Source organism: Amphibalanus amphitrite, unplaced genomic scaffold (genome assembly GCF_019059575.1).
Source record: "Amphibalanus amphitrite isolate SeventyFive unplaced genomic scaffold, NRLGWU_Aamphi_draft 001206F_arrow, whole genome shotgun sequence".
Lineage (NCBI taxonomy): Eukaryota > Metazoa > Arthropoda > Thecostraca > Balanomorpha > Balanidae > Amphibalanus > Amphibalanus amphitrite.
The window spans coordinates 137,200-157,728 of record NW_024882700.1 but is presented as its reverse complement, the minus strand read 5'-3'; the positions used below and the strand labels follow the sequence as shown (position 1 = coordinate 157,728).

Sequence of the window (20,529 nt, the reverse complement as noted above, 5' to 3'; positions counted from 1 at the left end):
GATTAGCTTAAATTCTGTAATGCACCTTTGCGCACCAGAGCTGACATCCCTCGGTTTCTCAGCTGCTTACCCAGCTCCCTGGAGACGTTGCACCTCGTTCTCAGCCCGGTAGCCTGCTGTTTGTACCGGGCCTCTCGACCCTGAGTGGGCCGGTGCCTGCCTCTCGCGCTGGCGCGGGGGCGTCCGGTCCAAAACCGGTTACACTCATGTGGATGCTAGACACTAGCTTCCGCATTGCACCTGCGCTGTTGATGCGATTGAGAACATAACGTTTGTCAAAGGCATGATTCGTATATGGTCGACCTGAGTGGTCCTGGCCTGGCGTCGCCTGACCTGACGTTTGCGTGTTCTTTTTTAACGTCTCGAGTGACCCTGACCTGGCGTGACCTGACCTTACCTTTATCTTGTATTTTTCACCTACCTGAGTGACCCTGACCTGGCGTGACCTGACCTGACTTGTGTCTCGTGTCTTTCACAGAGGGCGTGCCTCGGGTGCACTATTTCGGCCCGTGCGGACGCTACAACGCGCTCGTCATGGAGCTACTGGGGCCCAGTCTGGAGGACCTCTTCGACCTCTGTGATCGCAAGTTCACGTTGAAAACCGTGTTACTCATAGCCATTCAATTGGTGAGTCATTGCGCCCGTGGCAGAGAGTGTGAGTCAGACTGCAGCATATGGCTGTCTGCGTCGCTTCGCTGCGGCTTTGGCGCTGTGTTGAGTCAGAGAGGATGTTTTGGCCTGTGCTGAACCTCGTCCCTCCGTGCCTGTGAGAAATGTCTCGTCTCCGTCCTGGTGGTGTTGTGTGGGCTGAGGACCGCCACTTCTCTCTCTCTCTGCTGTCTGCTCTATCACTGACATCTTTGGTCAGGGATGTCTGTGCTGGGGTGGAGAAGTGACGGTGGGGGAAGGGGGGTGGGGCGGAGGGAGCAGTTTTGTGTAATGGGGACAGGATACCCATCATAACCGACCCACTCAGCTCTTGTTTCGCGTATACTACGGACAGAGACGGGAATTTACCCCACTATCCCGCATCCATGCACTCTCCCCGCACGAACCCAGCCTGATTAGTGGAAACTGAATCACAATCCTCACCAATCCTAGTCTTTTATTTACCCTTCACGACATTTACATCATTGACTCAGTAATCAGCGCTCCCCTCCCCGCCCTCCCTCCCGTCCCTCTCATCCGTGTATCTGACTGATGCTGTATGTATCTGTGTTTCAGTTACATAGGATAGAGTTTGTGCACTCGAAGCACCTGATTTACCGGGATGTGAAACCGGAAAACTTCCTCATAGGCCGCAGCTCGAACAAACGGGACAAGTGCATCCACATCATAGGTGCGTATCGCGGTAGCCTCCCAGAGGATCATAACGAAAGCTCCCTTGTCAAATTCCCTGTTTATTTCCTATCTGTTCACGTGGAAGTTCTAGCTGCTCAGTGCTTAGTGGTTATGGCTATTCCCAATGTCTCACCAGTCATTGCCTTGTCATGATATTGCGTATCCTCTAAATGAATTGTATAGACCAACAAGTGTGCTCGTCACCTGTCCAAGAACACTTTAACCACTTGTGTTGTGTCGTAACGTCGCGTGGTGTTGGTGTCTATGTGGCCAGATTTCGGTTTAGCGAAGGAGTACATAGACCCGGAGACTCACCGGCATATACCGTACCGGGAGAACAAGAGTCTGACGGGCACCGCGCGCTACATGAGCATCAACACCCACCTCGGAAAAGGTGAGAACGCTGGTGAACTTGATTGCTTGTAAAGGTGAGATATCTGACGATTGCATGGTCGGCGAAGGTGAGAACTGAGAACGCTGAGTGACTTCCAGGCTGGCGTTACGTCTAACGCAGAACGACGAAGAGGAAATGATCGGATCTTTCTGAATTGTCTGTATCTTTTGCTTTTATCACGTCTGTGCTCTATAATATGAATCTAGTTTATCTGGGTTGTGACTCACTAGCCCGTCAATGGCTTGGCTTACCTTGACATTCGTCCCACGCCATGTCAGCCCGGCTGACCTGCGTCCCTTTCTGTCGTCTTTCAGAGCAGAGTCGGCGAGACGACCTGGAGGCGCTGGGCCACATGTTCATGTACTTCCTGCGCGGCAGCCTGCCCTGGCAGGGTCTCCAGGCAGAGACACTCAAAGAGCGCTACCAGAAGATCGGCGACACCAAGCGGGCCACGCCCGTCGAGGTGCTCTGCGAAAACTACCCAGGTGAGAGCGTGGTAGAGGAGTGTCGGTGGATTGTTCAGGAATTATTACTGTAAGAAGGGCTAAATTTGGCATTTAATCTGTAAAGAATCCTCAGAGTGGTGATAGTTTGCAAAATGACGCCCAGAATTAAAGCTGTCGTTGGAAGCATAAGGCTTTCAATCTCGAATCTTGACACGTTTGGGTGCCATCGCGGTCCTTCCAAGGCACCGGATTTAGAACCGAGTACCTAGCACACTTGAGCTCTGAGAAGTGTAACAGCGCTGAGTATTTTGCGAGGAATGTCACGGCAAAAACAAGGCTGTTTCTGGGTCAGACGCGTTCCGATATGCCGTGCTATCTTGTCTGAAATCCACCTGTACTTGACGGCGCTGATCTTACATGGCCACGGCTGATTATTGATCAGATATCGGCTATGTTATTCAGTCTGAATCATCCTATACCTGCCTTGACGAGGTCGTGGGGCTACCTTGAGTGCTAGAGAGGGAAGTTAAGCCGATAGCCCGTCTGAGGAGGCAGGCCGTGCGTCATTGCAGCCCTCGAGTCAGGTGCCTCAGTCGCTAGTGATGACGTCATTGGGTTTAGCAGGAACGGCAGCTCGGAATGGTTATTGTTATGATATATTCATGGTGAGGGTAGGGTAGGGAGGCAGGGGCACACCAGCTGCTACCCGTAATGGCGTGCTGCTTGGGTTGTTTGAAGTGGTACCGTGCTACAGCTGCTGCACTTTGTGTAGCCCCTCATGCCTCAGTCATGGGCTCGACAACCGTGGACGTGTCTGTCGCTGATTATGTTGATTTCTTCGCTTTTGCGACCTAAATAGAGGGAAGGCTTGAAATGTGCAGCTGTGCCGTGACTGTATGCAGAAGACACTTGAGAGCCGTCGGCCCGCCTCCCGCATCATCTAACTCTAGCTCGTCACCAACACCACTGCCTACCACTGAGCTACCACACCTTCCAGGGCGTTCAAAGAGTTCGTTCGGTGGTGTCGGGGTACGGCATTACCTCCCCCCCCCCCCCCCCACACTGATCTCTAGTACACCTGACACGTCGTGCTACACGAGCTCGGTGGCTCCATCTACCAGTAGACACCGATAGGGAGGATCTCCGTCCCCTGAGACCGATGATACTATATCAGTGAACTCAGTGCCGGGCTGAGCTCGGACGTGAAGTTAATTCTGACCGGGGCGTGGCGGCGCCCGTGGTATGTTGACGAGCCGGTTGCCATGACAACGGTGGGGCTCGGGTCGTTGGTTGATAATGTGATGCGGGTTCGACGCAGTGTCATTGGCGGTGACGGGGGATTTGATCGCCCCCGGGGGGTCGGTCGACACGCTGATGGGCCATTATTCAGGGTTGAGGAGCGATGCTGCTGACAGGTTGAAGTGAAATCTGGCTTTGCATAGGTCACTTGCAAGTGAAGATCTGATGCAAGATTGCTAAGCGAGATTCAAGGTATAAAACCGATGCGTGTCATGTCGGAGATTCAGGTAAAGATTGACAGATCCAGACTGGAATACACGTCTCAGCTCAGTCATGTACGTACTTGTAGCGCCCTTTATTGGAAGGGTAAACAACGATACACGAGGGCACGAGGATGGGCGGGGATTGCTGCCACGGCTACCTGTCGGAACGCTGTGGTCGATTCCGGGGCAGGGCGGAACACGAACCCTATTCCTACCCAGTGGAAGAAGGGATCGCTGCACCACCAAGAGGGGAGTGAACTGGCCCTCGCCCCTCGGTTAGGGGATGAGTTGCATTTATGTGGGTAAGCGTGTAATGTAGCCAAAATGGTTTCAAATCGATGCATGATACAAAATGCAGGGCGTACTATTATTGTAAGGATTGAATGTTGTTGATTGACCGATCAATCAAATTGATGAAATTTGAGAATTGAGGAAGAGCGATATTTGTGATACGTGGATTAGTGTTTGTGTCTAGTTTCTTATTTGGGGAAGCTAGCATGCCCAACTGGTGGCAAGGCCATTGTTGGAAAATGACCGCGCACTGCGCAGCCGACACTGATGAGCACTCTTGGATAATACTTACACAATGTCACGTCTCTCACGCCAAAATGAAGATGGATTAGGGCTTATCATGAAAGGAAGTGCCGTCCCTCAACAGGAAGGGTGGGCTAAATTTAATTTCACCGGCGCCTAAGAATTCTGTCTCGAGCTATTTCGAGCATCTTAGCCGCGAAGTGCTCACTTAGAGCCAATTTTCTTCTGTGAAACACTGATTGCTGCGATCATTTTGCGGAGCTGCGATTCAGCCTAATCTGACGTCTCCTTTGTGTGTTGGCGGCCCTTTCAGTCGCCGTGCTCATTTAGTAGACTGGTCTGTCGCGGAGCGACTGAACCGAAATCGATGTGACCTTTTCAGCCTCTCGGCCACCGCTGATCCATGAACGTAGAGTCCTTGGCCTTGGTCGTATAAAGCACTTGGGCCGGATAAGCCAGCACAATCCGCTCCAAATGCCAAGCGCCGCTGGCGGTCTATACTTCACTGTAATGCGTGAGTCGAGTGCTGATCAATAGCAGTGCAGATGATATTTGCTGCTGAAGTTGCCACGCTCTGGCCTGTCGCCGAGATGATTGGATGCCAGACGGTTATTACATTGCACTGTGTATGATGGATAGATAGGTGCCTCCCCGGGTATATCGATGTGGGATTTGTCTTGTACTTTGGATGAATACCGTTATTATGTAAACCTTTTCTAATAAGCGTTCAATATGGGACAATAAATAGTAAAACAGCAGAATAATTATTGGACTCTGAAATTACTAAGCTCACCACTACCCTCGCATATACTAGAATGGGCAGGTGCTAATCAACTTAAGATGACCGCGTTTTTCTCACTGATCTGTCTGTCCTGTGGCTTGTTCGTAACTTCCACGGTCCGCTGTCTATCCACAGAGGAGATGGCTGCCTACCTGCGCTACGTGCGGCGGTTGGACTTTTTCGAGACGCCCGACTACGATCACCTGAGGAAGCAGTTCCAGGACCTGTTCGACCGCAAGGGTTACGTGGACGATGGCGAGTTCGATTGGACGGGACGCACCATGGTAAGTTATCAGCGGTAAGGTGTCGATGTGCGCGATTTTTCTATAGCGCCTTACGTAACACGCAGTTAATTTCCGTGTCCGGCTGATGCGCGCAGCTCGCGCGCTGCAATATTCACTACTGCGTGCCGTGTCAATGTCGCGTTCCATCAGCAGTATTGAGGTGCAAATGTCGGAGCTGTGGGGGACACGCTTCTGCGCCGGCAGCGGTGACGCTTTGAGTCTCCTCCGGAAGCCGCGCTCGCCGCCGAGGTGTCCGCTGGCGCATAGGGCGGCTGTGGGGACTGTTTTGAATTACTCTGTTGAGTGTGGCACACTCTAAGTGACGGATGCCTTTTTTGTGAGCAGCACGATGATCTTTTGGAGAATATGAAAGTGCTGAAGCACGCGCTTCCTTCGGATATTATTAAAACTAAGTCGATGAAGGTCAGTAAGTGGTAGCTGCCCTTATTGTAGGTCCAGCACAGTTAGTTGCTGAATAGGCACCGAGAGAAAACCTTTCCAAGTCTCCGCACATGCCCAGCGACAAGGTAGTTACTAGTTGGTATCCTTATGCCTTCATACGCTCTGGACTTTCGCATTTGCTGCCTGGGGGCAGTGCTATAAAGTTTGACAGATTTTCGGACACCTCAAAGCTAAATTTGTTTGTGATCGTTGTTGGGTACACTAATCAGTCCAATCATGACCATCTGACCATCTGTGGCAGTTGACAGGCCAGTGTGGCTGTTTGCTTTGTTGTTAGTGTGTTTGTCATGCATATCAAACGGCTAGAGAGATAAAAGTCGCAGGTGTCCGGATAGTCCGCACCGTATCACGCAGAAAATATTACACTGCCGCAGAAAAAGTTCATACAACTGTGTGCCATACCTTCCATACCTATGTGATTTAGACGTATTCCCTATTACTTACGTTCGCACCGAAGCATCGGTCTCAAAATGCCTATAGAGTAAATAGCAGATCCTTTCGCTACCTTTCACCTGCCGTCGTCTCACTTCCTCGTCTGTCTTGTTCTAGGCTCGCAAGCTACGTCGTCTGCGAGCTTTGCCCAAGTAGCATCCAGTATTTCTGGCTGTTGGTCCGACCCGCGCTGCCTTGACCCGACCTGACCCGACCTGACCTGGCCTGACCTGTCTCCCTGCTGCTGACCCGGCGCTGTCTCCGACTGTGACCGTTTCTTCCGTCCGTCCTCTGCTTCTCCGCTGGCCTCTGTCTTCTCTCATCCTGTCTCCCAGTGCGTGAGTGACACGGGTCGCTTCTAAACCACTTTCCTTGATGCTGAATGATGACGGCGTTGCTCCGTAGTCCCTATTTTGCTACACTACTCTTTATTTGTTTTAGACATCTTGCTGTAGAAGCTCACTCATCAGCAGTTTATGATTGAAGGTAGTATTGTATCTGAAAGTGGATAAGATTGTGACATATTGGTATACATGCAGCGCTTATTTTCGCCTATTCTGTCCATACCTGTTACCAACAATTAAATGGGCTGGCCTTTTATCCATGTTACCGTGCTTGTCCGGAGCTGCACATATACTCGACGCCTATCCATTTTCTTCTGCCCGTTCTCTGTTCTGTCTGTGCCTTTTGTTTCACCGTGGCTCGCAAAATAACGTAACGTTGCCTCTGGATGCCAAGGCCGTGTAACGCTCGGCTGCCGCCAGTATACCTAACATCTCTTCATTGTTTTCTACCACAGACGAGAGGTCAGTGCTAAACCGATGGGTGACCGGGTACGAGTCAGTGCCAGTGTTTGACCTCTATGTGAACTATATTGTTTCTTCATTAGACAAACACTATTGTTTGACTTACATACACTATTGGTACATACACTATTGGTACGTGTATTACATACACTTACACTATTGGTACTGGTTGACTTATATGTGACCCGCGTGTGCCCATCTGTCTGCAGTCGACGCCGGTGGGCTCCCTCCAGACGGCTACCGAGGTGGTGGTGTCCCCGACTCGCGAGAGGCATCCGGCCACCAACAAGGTACGAACACCGGCGGATGGTCCCTCCGGCGCAGCGTGTGCCGCTGCACCGCCCGCCCTACTCACGGAGTTCGACATCGCACCGGCACTCACACCTGTGTCTGTCTGTCGTCTGTCTCTTTCACCGTCTGTCCGTCTGACCTATTTTTATGACCTCTGACCTATTTTATGTATCACGAGCTATCTGCTTTTTCTTGCTAACGCTTCAGCCTTCCTATTTACTAACTCTTTTCTTGTTTCATCTTCCAAACTTCTGCTTTCCTGGAATATTTTCTTTTCGTCCTCCTTGCAATTCTCTTAAACTCAAAGTCAAGGGTATTGAGATTAATTCGGTGGTCTATGTCAAAAATCACCGCGCCTGATCTGTATCAGCACTAAGAGCATTTATTCAATGACCTGGGGAGGGTGGCTTTACGTTACCATGGGGCGCTGTTTGCCGTTGCTCCGTTGTTCGGCCACCGTGACTGTAGCGCACAGCGCACCGCCTGACCCCACTGTTCGATGGCCGGCCTGTGTCCGCGCCGCACCGTCCCCCCTCCCCTCATGTGTCCGTGGCGGCTGCCTGCCTGCTCGCGCCGTGGCCGGCTGTCACCGTGTCTGGCTTTGGCTGCGCGCCGCCGCACGTGCTCACGGGGCTGGCGCGGTGCTCTGCAGGGTAGCAAAGCTCCGTCGGCCTGGCCGGAGGGGCAGCGGACCATCAACACCACGCTGGGCAGCACGCTGACGCCGGCTGACCGGCACGGCTCCGTCCAGGCGAGTAGACAGGGGCGACCTGACCTGGCTGACCCGGCCCGGTCTGATAAACTGAGCCTGGTCCCGATCTGACCTGAGATGACCCGACCCAAACCTTACCCGTCCTGTCGGATATATAACCCAGCCTGACACCCGAACCTGGCCTGTCCCGGCCCGTCAGAACTTGCCCCCGACCTGTCCTGAGCTAAGCCAACCTGACATCTGGCCCGGCCCTAACCTGTCCTTGCCTGATATCTGACTCAGAAGGACCGACCTGACCCGATTGTTCTCAGCTGGCCCCAACATAACCGCAATCCGTGCTGACATAATCCGACCTGGTGATTGGGAACAATCATTAGTCATTACCCAGATATAACCCGACTCGCTTTTACCTCGTCCGACCCGACATCACACCCCGACCCGAGCTGCTAGCAATGGGCGCGTAATAAGTTCACAAATGATTCAGCCCCGACTAACCCAACTAACTCGCTAAGCTGGCTGATGCTGCCAATGTGCCGCGACCGGGAGGCGTCCGTCCGACTCCGCTGGAGGACGCTAGTGTATCGAGAGGTGACTGATGATGAGCATTTGTCTGCTGTGTGATAAATGCGCTTCCTGCCTCGTTTTGCTTAGTGTCGAGCGCTGACGTGTTTCTCGAAGTTCTGGCTGTATGATATTTGTCTGGTGTGATTAATATCGGAGTGAACTAATATTTCTTTCGGTTTATGTTGAGTCCAACTTCACTGTCATTTTGACTGTTTTCTGTTTGTGCCTTACTTTTTATTTGAAAAAAAAAACACTACAGGCTTTGTGCGATGGAAGTAACCATGGCTTGTGTCCTATCCATCCTGAAACTGACCCTTATACATACAAAACTGATATGCCTGCTTGAATGGGGTCACGATGCGATCATAGTTGATCGAATTTGATCAAACTTGATCCAGTGTCAATCAGCCTGTTGTCTGTTCTAACTAGGAAGTCGAGTTATTGTCTGATTTTCTATCCAGTGCAGCCATTTACCTTTCTAGCCCTACTCTTACTCGTCCCTAACGCGATCCTTATTCATATCTAAATGCAATCTACATCTAAATTGTGAGTAGCGAAATTGTAGTAGCTACTTTCACCCTCACTCGGTCCTCACTCATCCCTATTTCATTTCGCTCCTGGTTACTCCCCTAACTCCTTTTTAGCTCGCTGCTAACTGTACCTGTTCGGTTTGCTCCGAATTTTCCTCCTTACCCTGCCTGTTCTAACTCTTTCCTAATTGGACCTTAGCTCGTCCATGATTGCTCCCTTAGCTCTACCCTAGCTCGCCGCTAACCATGCCCGTTCTGTCCGTGTCACAGGTGATGAGCTCTGCGAACGGCGAGCTGGGCCCGGACGACCCGACTGCCGGCCAGAGCATCACACCCATCACCGCCCAGCCAGACGTGGACGTCGTCGACGAGACCAAGTACGGAACGGGGAGAGAGGGAGGGAGGGAGGGGAAGGAGGGAGGTGGCCTGGGACAAGGAATAGAGGAGAAAACCAATGAGCAGCTGGAAGGGGCAAAGAGGCTCGAGATGAGGGCGTGAGATCGAGAAGCTTTTGCTAAACGCTGTTATAATTGGGTAGTGAGTATTATGAAATGCTGGCTCGTAAGTTGGAAGGGGACGGTTTGGTCCAAAGTCGGAAGTAACTTTGTGCATGTTGCTAATTAGCTGTTTTGGAGGTGGCAGGGTAGTTGATCTCCGGCCATCTTCACGTGCTGGATATTTATGCCACACGACGTTCCTTCTGCACACGAGATCTAACGATTGTACCCTCCCCCGATGTGTTCCCAGGTGCTGCTGCTTCTTCAAGCGGCGAAGAAAGAAGTCTCGCGGCCAGAAGTGACGTCTGCCGTGGTGCGAGCGGCGAGCGGGCGCCCGCGTGGGACTGCTGCCGGCCGACTCAGAGGACTGACTCTGAGTCGCTGCGGGTGACTCCTGAGTCTCTGTTAATGACTCAGACGGTGGAGAGTCGCCCGGTGGCAGCGAGAGTCGTCCGCCGTCCCGGCACCGTCCGCGCCTCTCTCGAGTCCCGCCGCTCTACAGGCAGTACGCTGAGTCAGTCAGACCCATAGCCGACTCCGAGTGGCCGTCCGCTCCGACTGCGGACCCGGCGGTGACCTGCGCGCCGCGCGGCGGCCGTGTGTACCTGACGGATAGCTCGCCGGACGGACAGGTGGCGTCCCAGTAAAGCACCTGACCTCGCTGCGATGGCCGCCGCGGACGGTCACAGACGGGTGCCGCGTGCGTCTCCCCGAGTGGATGTTTTAGTGCGGCGCGGCGGTGGTCGTCGGGTGATCGTTTGGAGGTGTCAGAGACGTTTTGGAGTCGGTGACAGGAGCTGGCGCGGACGCCGCGGTCATGTTGGGCGGCTGGTAATCTGAGCCGCGTGGACTGGTGTGAGAGCCGTGTTAGAGTCGCGGTGAGAGCCGGTGAGAGTCGTGGTGACAGCGACGGCCGGTCGGTGAGAGGCCAGGCAGCTGGGCAGGCGGGTCGCCGTACCGCCAGAGCTAACCGAGAGACAACACGAGCGGCAGAGAGCGTGTTTCGAGGACGGCGCAGTGTGTGTAGCCCGGGTCAGCTGCTGTGGACGGATGGTAGTCCGGGCGGATGACCTCTGACGTGTGTGAGTGGCGACCTTTGACCTCACTATTGGCGGCGCGCAGCGGGCGGCCGCCGCGCCGACCTCCGGTAGAGAGAGCCTCGGTTCAGTTGAGAGCGGAGCGGCGCCCAGAGTCGCCCGCGTATGTTACTGTTTGTTGCCCCTACTGTGGTGAGTGCCATTGTATTTGTACGTATCCCCAGACACGACCGTGATTTTATTTAATTATGAATAAAGTGCGTCAACGATTTTAATGATCTCTGCCTTGCTGGTATATTGTTTGATGAAATACTGAAGATGGGGCTGCTAAGGAGTGCAGATGACGCGGTTGACGATAGAGGGCATTTATTTCGTTTCATAGCCCTGCGGATCTGTACCAATTGAATGTTGGACGCTTGAGCCAAGCTGCTGCGCGCCCTAACTCTTCAACAATAACAACAACAACCAATTGAATGGATAAGAACGAGTGTCTGTGCGCCGCGGCGGCAGAGGTGGTCCCGGCGGGACGGGAATGTCCCGATGGAACAGCCCGCGCTTGCGCTGCCGCTCAAACGGTCACCCCGGAGAGGGCGTAGTCCAACGAGGTCTTGTCCACACCACCGGTTGTCGGGTGGGAGTGCCCGGAAAGGAAAGCGGGAGGATGGCAAGAATGGATTATAAAAATAAAACAACAACGGAACAAACTAACATGACCCCGCTAAGTGAGATATGCCTAAAGAAGCGTCATCCAGTCTCAGAAAGGCTGATAGCGCAAATTATTCACAACAAATTCGGACAAAATCCTTATCACGAGTGTTTCAAAATAGTTTCGAGTAACGGCTTGAATTAAACATGCGAACTTCAGCGACGCTCCCGCGAACCGGCTGAATTTTATTGCGCGTGGCATGGTTCGGCGGCGATATTGGGCGTCACAACTCACAAATATAGCGGTCTGAATCAGTCTAATATAATGAATAACCCCTCCCCTTAGATGTCGCTGGGCTCATAGTGCTTGTAGGTGTCGCCACTGCTGCACTATTCTCTCGTTTTGTAGCCGCGCCTTCCACCACAGGGCGGGCGGCGCTGGCTGCGGTCAGCTGACTACGTTCGGCCGTACCGCCCCTCCCCCTCCCCCAGCCCAGCTAGCGGCTCGCGGCGGCCGCGGCCGCGGCACACGGCAGTGACTGGGGAGTGGGGCGCTCGGTGGGAGGCGACGGACCGCCGCTCGTACCGTTGTGTTGTGGCCGCCGCGGCGGCGGCGTGACCTCGCGACCTGCGGAACGTCGGCAGCCATGGAGTTTCGCACAGATCCGTTCGAGAACTTCTACGAGGTGTTTGAAGAGATCGGCACGTAAGTACCCTCGAATCGTAGCCCCAAGACTGGTCGGTTGGGCTGGTTCAACTTGTTGTGGTGCGTGTTTTTGCTGCGATAGCCGTTAGCTGCACGTGGCGAGGCAACCTCAGCGGTGAGGCGGTTATTGAAGCAAATGTCAGTGGCAGGGTGTTCGTTCGTGTTGGCCGTCGAATTTCACCGTCTTTGTCCCCGCCGCATGCTGGCCTACATCCTCCGGTATCGTGCTAGACGGATTTGTTTTTGAAGAAGCGTTTAGCCGATTTCTCGATGCTTGTTACCTTTTCGCGTGACTGGCAGTTCTATCCATCTAGCTGTCAAATCCGTGATTGCTCATTTCCCTTCGTAAACCAAGTACCTACGTCCTACAATATATTTCCTTATCAACGCACAAATTATGCGAATTATCTACGCCGTGTGTCCCGCACATCGCTAATTAGTCCAAATCTGCTTGTAGTCTCCCAAGCTGTTGGAACACTCCATTTCTATCTGTATGTCATCTCAGCGGCAGCATGTATCTCGGTGACCCGGCCGGTCGGTCCGCCCCCCCCCCCCCCTCCCCCTCCTCTGATGCAGGGGTGACTGACCCACCCCGCCCGGCCGGCCGGCCCGAACGGCAGGTCGTGCAGAGGCGTCTTCGTTATGTCGGGGGAGGTAGCCACGCGTCTGGCGATGTGCCAGAAGTGGACAGATCACAGGCGTGGTCATTGCACGGAGACGGTGTGGCGTAATTGGGGTGCGGTACCGAGTGTTAGGAGTGATTGAGAGTGCTCACCATCCTCCCCCCCCCCCCCCCCAGCTTCTATTGGTAGTCATTCGTACCTACACCTACGATTTACCTGGTTATCTTATCTTACCCGGTTGGGCTCCCTGAGTCGTACTAGGATTGATTCAGGGATAGTCCGGGTTGGGAGAAACCCAAGATATGAGACTCGCCTCAAGCAACCCAAGATACTGAGAGGCGAGAGCCCAAGATAGGAGATGCCACGGGCTGCTTATAGTGACACCCGATAAGATATAGAGGATTCTTCATGGCTCCGAGTGGAAGATAAGGATATCTTTTCCAAGCGGGTTAAAAAACCGAGCGACGAAGGAGCGAGGTTTTTCTGTAACACGCGAGGAATATCCGATCTTCCACGAGTGAGCCATGAGGAATCCTATATCTTTCTATGTTGAGGTTATTCTTAATTAATTCAATATTATATTTAAATGTATTCATCTATGTAAAAAAAGATTTAGAGTAGCTTGTTTTTATTTCATAAGTTTCATACATAAACAGCCATTAAAAATGCCGTTCGGTTATTGACCCATCATCAGTTGAACTCTTGATTTTTGGCTATGAAACCTCGAGACCTTATCTTTGCATCTCAGAGAGATGCAGAGATTATCTTTGCACCTCAGAGGAGTGCGAGATAGAAATATCCCTGCACTGTAGACCCAATGGCAAATAAACCTCAACAAGAAAGATAACCAATGGCACGGCTACCAATTACCATAAATAAATTTGTAGTTCGTACACAGATAGGCATATGTTCAAGGCAAAAATACATACGCAAACACAGTACAGATAGGGTAAAAGAGACTTTCACCGTGTCTCCTTTCCACTTTCCAGCCTCTTCATAAGGGACAATATCTAAGTTCAGTGCGGATATTGCGTGTTCGGGCTCAATGCGCCCTCCCGTATTCCTGTTGGAACGGATGCATTCCCGTCTAACTAATTCACACGCGCAGCCTAATGAATGGTTATGAAAAGAGAAAATCGATACTTTCTACCATGCTGTCACTACATTGACATGATTGCGATTCGTTCATTTGTTACATGGCCGACACATTTGTGACATGCTAGACACGCAGACTCGGAGATACGGAGAAACCACCCATCGCTCGACGTTTGGACGGCCCGACAGATTTTTAATTACGTCCTGGGAATCCTGGACGTAATTGTACTGGAAACTGACTAGATGATTCGCGCTGTTGGCTGGTGCGTATGGTAGCGAGTGGCGCTCGTAGAGGTGATCATATTGCCAATCCATATTTTTCATTTGATTTGGTTTACTCCTAAGTTGGAAGCCATATATATTAGGTAAGCTCAGAATTAAGCACACGGGCGCAGTACCTAATATGTATTCTGAAATGTCATTTATTACTGTCTCATTATAATGGCAACATGTCATATTGTGTATGCATATTTATACTTTAAAATTATTTACACAAGCTCTCTGATTTCTGAATAAACGTGGCAAACGGAGTAAGTTACCTATGGGAGAAGTGACCGCCCCTAAGCACAAGTCAAACACGAATGCAAACCTATACTCGGCCCCTAAGCGTGACTTTGAGGAGGCACGTTAGTTCAAGTGGAATTGCTAGATCGGGACGTGCCTACAAATCTACACAGTCGCGTGCTATCGACGTTTTGACTTTTGTAACAGAAAGTCGCCGCTGATCATAATAACTAGGTATACGAGAAGCGTTCTAAATAAGACAGCGTCGACAGGGGTAACAACAGGTCGGCAAACGTGCGCTAAGAGTGTGTGTTAGACATAGCGGTCGCACCCCGGACAAAGGGATGTCCGTGGCCCGTGACCTTTTCAGAGGTCATTACAGGCGGATAGTTCGGTCACGTGATCCATGATAGAGTGATGGTTGATGACTGAGTTCTTGAGACGAGACTTCCGCTTGCTGCTTCCGCTTTGTCGTAAAATTTGAACGTTTTGTTGAAAAGTTTGAAAGTGGTCGATGCAAGTTTTGCCCATGATAAAGCAATAGAACGACGTCATTCATTGCGACTCCTACCCAAGGCTGTCGAATATGAAAGGCTAAGCCGAGTACATAGCAACAGCGCTTATTTCGAACTGTATCTGATAAAGTTAAATCCGTTTCTTATGTTTTGTTCTAACTTCGCGCAGCCTTACAGGCTTCGGACGAAAAAAGGGCACTAAACGGACCAATGCCCATTTTCTCTGCTGAATGTTGGACTGCAGAGCTGACCAATGCTACCCGGTGACTGCCGGCTGCTTCGGCACCTCTGGTAACTGCTGGTTACTCTGGTTCCTCTCTGGTAATTGCTGGCTACTTGGGTTCCTCTGCTAATTGGTGGCCACCTGAGCCGCTGCCGGTGATCGCAGCAGCTGCTGTCCGCCAGTCGGGAGCTTCGGGTGCTGCTCCGAACCGAACCGGTTAGCAGTAATCCATTCACCCCGACACCTACGGCGCACTTGGCAAGGCCGAGCGGAGCGGTCGCTCGCTTTGTTACAAAGACAAACTTAGAGTGATTGGTGTACGGTAGACCGCGTTCTCGAGTAAAACGCTTCTGTGACGCTTTATCTGGAAGCACTAGCTTTTCGACAAGATTAAGGACTAAACTTACAAGCATTATGGATAAACCCGTCTTTGCAATAGTTGGATTGAAAGTTGTTCATAATAAAGCACTGGATGCAGGTGTATTCTGTCGTTTAGGTATTGCAAGACGCTCTGCCAGCGCTTAAATCTGTTCACTCGACAGCTTTCATAAGACGTCTTTCACAATATTGCCGCGATTCGTTTTGTGAGCACATGACAATGAACGTAACTGAACAGCATTTGATTCACAACATAACCATTGCGCCACGAAATTCTCCTACCAAATTAGTTCTCTGTGTTTCACCCACTGTGACTATTTTTTGCGATCCGTTTACCTGTCGAGGTGTGCTCGCTCACTGCAGCCACAGAACAGAGACCATTGTACGGTAACCGGACACGTCGCTCCCCCGACCGCCGACGAGCCATGTTCCGAATACCGGCACGCCAGTCGACTGGCCCATACGAGGAAAGGGACGCTTCATTCGACAAATGACAGACGGACAGCGGGCCCCCAGACCAGACGTACCGGCGCTTCCACAAGAATGCAACCAGACCACAGTGATGCAAATGGGGTTCACGAATGGCCATAAATACCCAAAAGTCAAGTTTACCAAATTGAGTTAATTGCGATATGGCCGAGTAGACACATGTTTGGGGCATCTGAAATCACATGGTTTTCATGTTTTTGTCAAAACCTGCCTCGTGTATAATCGTCAGAAGTTGTGACATTTTCTAGGTCGTAAAATGACGGTCAGACACTCGCAAGTTCAAACGCCGCTGGTTTGCGTTCATTTCGTACAAATTGAAAAAATTATGCATGAGAAAGTTCCCCAAAGCCTTCTGCTTCTAATGCCGGGTCACAAAAAGCCGTATCTCATTCGCTTTGGCGGTAATCTGACTATTTATCATCATGTTGCAATCGCAGTTTTTTACTAAGAAAAAAATGCTTCCGTTTCACCTACAGCACTTAACACAGTGTGTGCCCGTTAGTCCACCATAACATAGCCTTCCCTAATCATTTCTGAGTCGCATCGTTAAAGAATTAAGGCGCTAGCACAGGGCTGACCGGCGCTACAGAGGTTTTTGTCCGGGCGGTCGGGTGCCGCAGTGGGCGCGCAGTGGGCGAGTGGGTGCCGCCGCGCGGCGTCCGGGCGGCCGCCCCGGGCCGCCCGCTGCGCCGCGGCACCCGACTGTGCCGGACCATGGATGAAGTACTCCTGGATAGGACACTCCCTATTCCCCAACACTAGCGCCGGCGACCAAGCGGCCGCCCTGGTGGCGGAGCTCCGAAACATCGGCGGCGAGTGCGCCGGCGGCCGCTGCACCGGCTTGCGTGCTAAAAACGCGGTAATGGAGGGCGAAATTAGCGAACTTTAGCTCATAAGACACAATTTCAGACACTTTAAACATAATTTTTAGTCCTTTCTTATCATTATTATGGCTCCATTTAGTCACTATCACATACGGAATCATTACCTGATGCCCATAAACTGAGCCGGTATTCTTGACTTGCCGATGCAATTTATCATCAAATATCATCGTTCCTCGGCAGTCAAACAAGTTCCTATTGATGATTTAATACAAATATCAACTTATTTTCATGTTATAGCATAAAACTTAGCTTTATTCTAACATTAGCTCTTCGGCTGTAATCACGAACCCTCACTTGTCAGCAGAATTTAAGCAACTTCTTAAATCAAAACTGGGAAAAGAATATTTCCATGACATTCCTGAATTCCTGTTCTACCAGGTTCACAAAAATTTTCATCAAAATCGGTTATAGGTAAGTAATAAACGACAAAAGTATACCAAAAGACACGCTCCGCCCATAGCCCGCAATGCTAAAATGGCGCCAGCGCCCTCGCCGTCGGGAAATCCGCCGCCGCCGCCGGGTGGTCGGAAAATCGGCGGAGTGTCCCATCCAGGAATACCTAATCCATGGCCGGACGAAAACTTCTGTAGCGCCGGTCAGCCCTGTGCTAGCGCCTTAATTCTTTCACGATGCGACTCAGAAATGATTAGGGAATGCTATGATAATGTGCACTAACGGGCACACACTGTGTGAAGTGCTGTAGGTGAATTGAAAGCAAATATTTTTGGTAAAAAACTGCGGTTGCAACATGATTACAAATAGTTAGCTCACCGTCAAACCAAAATAGATACGGCTTTTTATGACGTGGCATTAGAAGCAGCAGGTTTCGGGGATCATTTTCATGTATAATTTTTGCAGTTTGTATGACATGCACGCACGCTAGCGGCACTTGAATTTCAAGTACCTGACAGTCATTTTTACGACATCGAAAATGTCTGGACTTCTGACAATCCTACACGAGGCCGGTTTTGACAAAAACAATAAAATCATACTTTTTCAGACACCCCAAACATTTGCCTGACTGACCATATTACGATTTATTCGATTAAGTGAACTTGAATTTTGGGCCTTTTTCGTATTTATGGCCACTCGTGAACCCCATTTGCATCACTGTGCAGACGGCACTCAGCCCGTGGTTAACCGTATCGTCGGGATGGGGATGTCAGATATTCAGTTTCCGTTATTCAAGTTCTTTGTATGGTATGTGGTGACATTTTCATAAGGAACGCCGTTTGGTACGACGTCATGCGGACGTTTCTTCAACGCGTATTCATTCTTTATGCCAGGACAGACTGACCCAAACCTATCAATCCGTGGTACATTTCCGCCACACCTTTCCATCGGATGTCTGGAATGAATATTGCAAAATATGTATCAAAGAAATGTATTATTTTGATGTGCCCAGCGAGCATATGATGTTTTTTTCAAACCAATGCACCATTACTTTTTGCCTTTAGAATATGAAACGATGGTTTTCGCTCATTTTTTGTGGCTGTACAGTAAAATGAGTGCTGTTACAGGTAGTTTTAAATTAAAACTTTTAATGCATATTTGCACAATTAATTACCTGAGCGACGCACGTAAAAATAAATATTTTGCATCCGAAACCCTCCCCTATAATGGTGAGGGGTAACCACGCTGACCGCAAACTGGCTGTGTGACTCGCTTGTCTACAGTTCCCATGTGAATCAGTTAGCGTGGTCTACTCTGGCCTGTTGACAGCCAAGCCTTTAATTGGTGACGTCCATGAACTTCTGACGGCTGGTGGTCCTGCTGGCCTTAGCTGCTCTCTCACAGCTCGTCTCGGCTTCCCTCTCGCGACTGACCGCGACTCACCATATCACCACGTGACCCCTGACCTCTGCTAACCCTCGATGACCTCAGCTGAACCTCACAGCTAACCCTCTCCCCCTTATACCGACCCCGCTGACCGCTGCCCCCCCCCCGTCTCCGACCAGGGGTCAGCATGCCGTGGTGCGTCGGTGCCGATGCAAGGTCTCGGCCGCCGAGTTTGCCGCCAAGTTTATCCGGAAGCGACGCGTGGCCACGTCGCGCCGCGGCGTGCCGCTGTCGGACATCAGACAGGAGGTGCACCTGCTCTCGGAGATGTCGCACGAGAACGTCATCAGCTGCCACGAGGTGTACGACAACGACACTACGGTCATCCTCGTCCTGGAGCTGTGAGTACCGAGACTTATGGAGAGTTTGCTAGTAACTTGGCTGGTAACTGGCTTATTACCGGCCAATCCATATTAGAGTTGGTGTGTCTGTGAGCTCTGGGATCACAGGATGTTGGTAATGTTGATAATGTTGGTAATGTATATGTCAGTAACGAGCAGTGCAGCCTGCAGAGTAGCTCCACAATTCACACATTCAGAGGAGGCAGCAACATGAACGCTCGGAAGCAATACGAGTCAGATACAGCCGGGGGGGGGGGGGGGGGGGGGGCGTGGAGTGATCCAATGCATGCGACGCAGGTCATCTGGCTCATGAGAAATGCTTCAGCAATGCGCTCGGTATGCTGATCACTTAGGTAACTGAGATGTAGTGCAGCTGATCGGATGAAGGACGTACTCTGGGTGGCGATTGCGTCACGGGTCTGCTGCGCAAATTAGGCAAGACCCCGCCGTTCACAATCCTCGCCGCTGCTGTCGTTTGTGTCGCGACTGTGAATTCAGCTGAGTCGTATATGAGGTAAGCGGTTGCGCCGCACCCGCTGAACTCATTATGAGTTCAATCCACGGTTCGATTGCTATACACACGCTAGGAATGATGTGTAATTTAGCTGATTTAATCGTTTGTGCTTACGATGCGTGGAAATCCACCGACTTTGTTGCATCAACAAAGTGTGTTGGATGGATAATCTACCGCTGTTTTCACAAGGAGCTTCCAGACTACATTTTCGCAGCATTACTGTTCACCCTTTTTCCCTAATTATACACCTTAAATCTTTCCGTTATGCAATTATGAAATTTCCTAATGTCGTCAGCATATGGACGTTACGAGATTATTGTAATGAACGCAATTTAACACGACAATCCAACAATCCCTACTCCCAAATCCATTCTATCGTGATTGAATGTTTTTATTGCATAATATAGAAAGAAAGTCACCCAAAGCGGCAATGCCTATGCAATTGTACAATGTACCTGCATCATGTGGCACCGCCTATTCCTAAACGGGAATACCTATGCATCCTCGAAAATATCTCGCAATAAGGGGTTGTTATCATCGGGTCGATAGGCCCTCTCACAGTGAATGATAGATGTATAACGCGCGGGATAACTCTCAATAGTCTAAATTCCTCCCTTGGAATGTGGTCTGTCTTCTGTAAAAGACCTGTGTGCATGAACTCAAACGCTGAAACAATGAATGGTCCTATCAGTCAGTTGTTTGCTTTGCTTCATGACGCAAGGAAGCACGAGGGCGGTTAACAGCTGATACTCGTTATCGCGAAGGTCGGTCAAGGCTGCTATCACGAGTCCGATATGCTGCGACTCTGAGCAGGTGCAGTGACTTTGACGCGTCTATTGATTTACTGTCATCAATGTTGTACGCTTTCACGGTCATACAGCCGAGGGAGGCACAGCGCGGCGGCGTCCGTCCCATCGCCTAAAACATAACCCATTATTGAAAAACAAGCATGGCATGACAGTGACTACTGCAGTGCGGAGTCCAGTGACCGTTTGCCGGACGCTGCAAATAGCCTACGTTAACCCCTGGCTAGGTTTCAGCGATGGGAAGTACCTATGAGGTCATTGGCATTGGTTCTGGTTACTGGTGCCTCGCGGCCGGCAGGAATGAGTAGTGGACAAGTTTTTAGAGGGTCCTATCACTGCCATGGTCCGGTCACG

At 50.9% G+C, this 20,529-nt stretch overlaps 2 protein-coding genes across 3 annotated transcripts in view; both read left to right on the top strand.

The window, feature by feature from the left end:
* Positions 1 to 10,888, top strand: part of LOC122371112 (casein kinase I-like) — a 32,506-nt gene extending 21,618 nt beyond the window's left edge. The window contains exons 4-12 of one of the 2 annotated variants that reach the window (XM_043347212.1): positions 479 to 627; positions 1,225 to 1,339; positions 1,616 to 1,735; positions 2,050 to 2,220; positions 5,134 to 5,282; positions 7,192 to 7,272; positions 7,926 to 8,024; positions 9,350 to 9,456; positions 9,827 to 10,888. In XM_043347212.1, the coding sequence (XP_043203147.1) occupies positions 479 to 627; positions 1,225 to 1,339; positions 1,616 to 1,735; positions 2,050 to 2,220; positions 5,134 to 5,282; positions 7,192 to 7,272; positions 7,926 to 8,024; positions 9,350 to 9,456; positions 9,827 to 9,878 (1,043 nt within the window). In that variant the 3' untranslated portion in view covers positions 9,879 to 10,888. The remainder of the gene's footprint in view (positions 1 to 478; positions 628 to 1,224; positions 1,340 to 1,615; positions 1,736 to 2,049; positions 2,221 to 5,133; positions 5,283 to 7,191; positions 7,273 to 7,925; positions 8,025 to 9,349; positions 9,457 to 9,826) is intronic. The other variant, XM_043347213.1, reaches the window with a different exon arrangement.
* Positions 10,889 to 11,789: 901 nt separating this feature from the next.
* Positions 11,790 to 20,529, top strand: part of LOC122371119 (death-associated protein kinase 1-like) — a 49,646-nt gene continuing 40,906 nt past the window's right edge. Inside the window, exons 1-2 of the mRNA XM_043347225.1 lie at positions 11,790 to 11,964; positions 18,634 to 18,855. Of these exons, the coding sequence (XP_043203160.1) occupies positions 11,906 to 11,964; positions 18,634 to 18,855 (281 nt within the window). The 5' untranslated portion in view covers positions 11,790 to 11,905. The remainder of the gene's footprint in view (positions 11,965 to 18,633; positions 18,856 to 20,529) is intronic.